General features: G+C 33.2%; 1 protein-coding gene across 1 annotated transcript in view; it reads left to right on the forward strand.

Annotated features, from left to right (window-relative positions):
- The window catches only part of LOC149776177 (uncharacterized), a 62,480-nt gene extending 56,847 nt beyond the window's left edge, over window positions 1-5,633 (forward strand). Inside the window, exon 10 of the mRNA XM_089942486.1 lies at window positions 4,381-5,633. Within this exon, the coding sequence (XP_089798612.1) occupies window positions 4,381-4,391 (11 nt within the window). The 3' untranslated portion in view covers window positions 4,392-5,633. The remainder of the gene's footprint in view (window positions 1-4,380) is intronic.
- The last annotated feature ends 367 nt before the right edge of the window (window positions 5,634-6,000 follow it).

Here is a 6,000-nt window from a genome sequence, read left to right on the forward strand (position 1 = left end):
ATTCTCATCATAGATATAGTGCACTAGCACATCATTTCGCCAGTACATAGTCAATGTCTTCCAAATGAACTATTTGCCAGTCTGATAGTGCAGTTAGTGCAGTTTTGTTGATTAAAATGAACTATTTACCAGTCTGACAGTGTAGTTTTATTGATTTAAAATGATATATGATTGCTCATTTTGGCATCAGAGATTCACAATTGGTGGTTTCCTTTGCAAGACATTCAACACACATCACACAATTGTTTGGTTCTTTTTTCAAAAATGGCAATGGTCACAGGAGTCTGTAAAATTAATAATACACATTATAGGATATGCTTTTATTCTTGCACTATATTGTGGCTGTTTGTGAAATATGTTGCAAGCTCCAATGGCAATAATGAGGAAGGATTACAGTGATTCTGCTCTTATAAGGACATCCCTTCTACAGCAGGAAAGTGGCCTTGTAAGAGGGTTTCTTTCGAGAGGGTGATCAAGCAGGTGTAAGTAATAATTACACCAAAAGTAAGAAAGGCATAAAATATTTTGAAAGTATGTCATATTTTCTTTAAATGTCACTTGCATCCTTTCGGTTCAGTATGATAAAATTCAGATTAATGTTTGGTTTTCTTTTAAATTAATTATAATTATTGTCAGTCATACAAAACCATAAAGGTCTTGTCAATACAATCAGGGTACACATATCTGGCTGTAACTATTATTCCCTGTCCATTCCATTTTCCCACTGCTTCAGAATGTATCAATGATATTTGTTTGAATTTTCCTGATATCCAATTTTTCAGTATGTTCCTTTATTTCGTTTAGTCAGACTGCTTTCACTTTTCCTTCTAAACTGATATCTGACATTTTGCACTTTTTGCAACAACTTGTTCTTTCATTGGCAACTAAACCATTTGAAACTGATTGCAAACTGTTACGCAAAATGCTCTATGTTTACAAGTGAACTTGTCACATGATTGACTGGTTTTAGACAATTTCACGCACATTTTGTAAACTATTAGAGAGGGAGATGGAGTCGTACCATTTTGAGCTCTACAGGTCATAAACCAGAATAGCTGATAGGATGACCTGTTGTTTGTCATCTGTCCTTCAAGACTACTAAGAAGATTACAAGGAACTTAACATGCATATTCATCCCAAGGTGTACCTGGTCCTGAATGAAAATCTTGCTGCAAGGACATCCAGTGTGGCTGCCACATTGGTCATCTTTAAAATGTTACCACTACTTCTGAATAGATGGTCAGAATGAAGTTTTCACTGAAAAACCTCATATATTGTCTAGTTGGTACTAAATTAACTGGTGCTATTCTGAAAGCCAATATTTTTGACTGACACAATGGCCATCTGGACCATCTCATTATGACTACAAATCCTGAATAATTAGTCATTTTGACATGATATCTAGTTGGTTCTGAATGAAGATGGTGCCACTCAGATGTCCAATATGGTCACTTTGGTAGCCGTTTGAAAATCTGGTATCGCTATTCTTCCTAAAGAGAAAGTCATATCAGCATATATTTTTCACCAGAAGACTTCGTATGGTGTCCTAAGTGCTGTCTGGACATTCAATACAACTACCATAATGGCCATCTTGAAAATCTCAGTGCTGCTCAGCATGAATAGATGGTCATATCAGCATGGGGTTTTTCACTAAAAGACTTCTTATGATACGTAGTTTGGCCCTAAATTAACACATGGTGCCAGTTTGACATTCTGTATGGCCACCACTGAAACAATTGTGAAAATTTTTGCCTTGCTATCAGAACGAGGTTTTCAACAGACGATTTCTTTTGGTGTTTAGTTGGTCTAAAATGAAACTTGATCTGATATCCAATATGTCTGCCACATTGGCCATCTTTAAAAGTCCTGTCACTATTCCTCCTAGAAGATAAATCATCTTTAACATTTGGTTTTTACTAGAATTTTTGCATCTGGTTGGTACCTGATGAAATGTTGCTGATCTGATATCCAATATAGTCTCAATGACGCTGCCCAGAAAATCTTTTTATTGCTACTGTCCTAAATGGAACGTCATATTGACATGGAGTTTTCACCTGAAGAATAATTATCATATTTAGTTGGTCCTGATTGAATATGGTAATTATTTGACTTAAAGATGGCCATCTTGGCAGCCATCTTGAAAATCTTTTTGTCACTATTCCTCCAGATTTAATGGTGATAGCGGCATAGGGTTTTCACCAAATGATATCTTAACACATCTAGTTATAAATGAAAGTAGTTCCCTACAGACATCTAATATGGCTGTGCCAATGAATATATTGAAAGTCATGTTACTAATACTCTTGAATGAATAGTCATATTATCAAGGGGTTTCACCAAAACTCTTGATTTGTGTCTGGTTTGTCCAAAGTCGTAATGACAGGGGCTTTTCACCAGAAGATTAATTATGATATATAGCTGGACTTGAATGAAAATGGTGCCTATCTATCCTCAAATCATATCGCTACTCCTCCAGTATCTATGGCTATATTGACATGGGGATTTCCAGACCTGCCTGCCTTGATGATTTTGCCATAAGTCTTACAGAAATGACTCTTAAAAAACAGACTAACAGCATAGAAGCCGAAATTATGGAAATATGATTGTTATGGTAAAATCCAGATAGTTGGCTCATCTGTGTTTGATTTGGATCCGGGTCTCATTTTAGATATAATGGGGCTGGTCAGGGAATGTAGTTGAGCATTATGTTTACTTTTATTACATCATTTTTTAATTTAACTTTTAACTTTTCTAAATATATGTTTTCCAACATCACAATAACATTACATGATATTTTGTTACTCCTTACCGAAAATTGGTTAAACTTACAGGATGGCATCTGAATTTCACCAACAGAATTTTTGACAATAAATAAATCTAAATAAACATGGTAGCCTGCCAATATGACTGCCACAATGAACATGTTGAAAATCTTGTCATTGATTCTTCTGAATGGATAGTCATATTGGCATTGGGTTTTCACCAAAAGACTTCAAATGGTTTCTTGTTTTCCTTAAATGACTCGGCATCTAATTTGAAAATCTTATTGTTCAAGAATGTCAGAGATGGTTCCATCAGTTTGAGGTTATAAAGAAGAAATCATTTTATATTGAATGACTGGAAATTCCTCTTGGTCAGTAGAGTTGTCATTCCCTTTGGGAGACTCTTGTTCAGTTTGTTTCAGTTTTGATAAAACAAAGTAAATGTCACTTGAGGTAAACAATTAAATTTGGTAGGTGTGTGTGTATGTATACATATATATATATATATATATATATATATATATATATATATATATATATATATATATATGTGTGTGTGTGTGTGTGTGTGTGATGTAATTAAATTTTTATGGCGTTATAGCAGTATTCAAATTTTTCTCCTCTGTTGAACAATTTGCACTTTTAAATATTCATCAGCATAAGTATTTTACAAACATGAATCTATTTAAGTATGTAGGAATTGTTTCTCCTGTCAAACTTATTAAAGCTTTACAAATGTTCTGCACAATTTAATCAGTACTCGGATAATAGAATAAAATGTTATTACTGTTATGTTTCTATTTTAGTCTTTTCAAAATTATGCATTTATTTCATTACCTCAACAGAGGAATATTTTTGTAATATATCTGCTGTTCTATATGGCACATCTTTCATTTGCTGCTGTTTGTAAAGCCGATGTTAATGAGAAAATATGCATATCAGTCACTTTTCTGCATTCATCAAGAATTTGTGTTAAGACTAGTTAAAGTTCTACGTTTGCTTTTATTCCTAAACCGCTTGATTTATTTTTTGTCTTAGGATGAGACATTATGAAGCAAAGACCATTCTTTTTGTTGGATGCAAACTTGCAGCTTTGTCCTAGGGGTCAAGGTCACATTCATAGCAAATTACATTAAGGTTTCAGTTGAATTGTTTTCATTATTTTATACTTCATAAACCCCTTGATCGGTTCTCATCATACTTTGGATTATTCTGATGCTGTGACATTTTGTGACTTGTTTGCTCTGATATTTGACTTCAGGGTCAAGGTCACAGTCATAGAAAATTACATTATGGTTGCAGTTGAATTTTTCATTTGTTTATATTTCATAAATCCCTTGATGTGTTGTCATCGTACTTGAGATTAATTATTATGATGCTGTGACACTTCAATCTGTGGCATGTTTGCTCAGTCATTTGACCTTAGGGTCAAAGTCAGACAGACAGTTTACAGCAATCCTTTATGCTTGACATCAATGACATGGCTTCGTCCAAAATCATAACACTGAGGACAACATAATATTTAAATGTCAGAATTTTCCTGATTTAAGCATACATAATATCCATTAATTTTCACATGATATTATTGTTTCACCTGTTACATTTTTTCTCTTTACAGATGAAAACTGAGATACAGGTGCTGTACTTGATAAAACTAACATAGAAATAATTTTGAGTGAAACTAAGTTGGAAGTTGGCATCAGTACACCCAGGACTTCATGTCATCACAACAGATGTTTTTTCTTAGGCTTGGTATTCAATTTGGAGCATCACTTGGATATGAGGATTATATCTGATTGACATTTTTGTGTGTGTTCTTTTTAATTATGCCACATAATGGGCAATGAAATGAAAGATTAGATGTGTAAAATGCAGGTCATTTGATGCTATCTCATCTCTGACAGTTGAACTTCACTGAGTCATTTATGAAAACCAAGGGCATTGTTTGTCAGAGTTTTTTTGAGAAAGCTGATAAGATTTTTCCAGTGCTGTCTTGAATATTTTTGACCTTTATTTTATGTTTTAAGTGCAGAGGTTGAAAAATTTGTAAAAATATTTATTAAAAAAAAAGAAATCCCCTCTCCCAGTCAATGAAGCACTGAAATGTTTTCCTCACCGAGAATAACCTCTTATTTAACCAGTTATTTTAGAAATATTAAAAACAAAAAGATTGATAAATTCAGTCATTTGAACCATTGTTTTGAGGATCTTATTTTCATTACTCTTTTGCTATCAGCTGTAAGTAATTACAAATAGAGATGAGTGTGCTCTCGCTCATGTAAGCATTTATTAGAATTAAAGAGAGAGAGAGAAGTACTTGCATGAAATTTGTCCAAACAAATGGAAAATATATTTCAGGCAGAATGTATGAACTTTAAGTGAAAAGAAGTTCGCAATATTCTCAACAGAATATCAACAACAAAAAAAGAAGTATCGGTCAGCAGTCATCTGATTGGGTGAATGATTTTTAAAATTCATTAGACTGCCATTTCAAGTAGGGTGAGTGAATTTTCAACCCCTGAATTTAACCTTTTCTTTCAAAAAGTGACTCCTTTTTTGGTCAGTTAATTTCATTGTTTTTAAATTGTGAGTGATACTTATGTTTCAGAAGATTTCAAGGAAGAATTTGCTATTGCTATAGTGGTACCCAAAAATCATTACACTGGTTTTAATTAATCACCTCTGTAGTGCTCTATAATAGATTAAGAATGATTCATCAAATTAACATGGATTATCTATAACTATCAAAATTGGCTGGACATGACAAGTCACCAATTTGTTTAAATTCTGTTAAAAATTAAAATGTACTTTTGCAATGGTTATAATTGTATCACTCTTATATGACACCAATAAAATCATACTGCTTGAAAATTTTGTTACATAATTCCCTTTTACAAATTAAATCAGTTTCATACTTATCAAAACCAAATTGCTGCTGTACTTTAATTGCAGTTTCAGAATCATGCCACATTTTATTGGATCATTAGTTTCAAATTTTTCAGGCTATAGATGAATAAAATAAAATTTTTATATGAAAAGTATGGGCCATTTTAGCTCCACAGATCATTGACCAAAAGAGCTTATGTAGGGCCTGTTGTTCATCACTTGTATGTGTTAACACAGGTTATTGTTACTAATCCTACACTAGTGGATTGCAGTTTGTACAGACATGCATCCCAAGGTCTAGTTGGTCCTATATGATTGTGGTGTACCTCAGACATCCAGTAAGTCCTCAGCC

The sequence above is a fragment of the Sinohyriopsis cumingii genome, chromosome 18 (genome assembly GCF_028554795.1).
Source record: "Sinohyriopsis cumingii isolate HCF-2022 chromosome 18, ASM2855479v2, whole genome shotgun sequence".
Lineage (NCBI taxonomy): Eukaryota > Metazoa > Mollusca > Bivalvia > Unionida > Unionidae > Sinohyriopsis > Sinohyriopsis cumingii.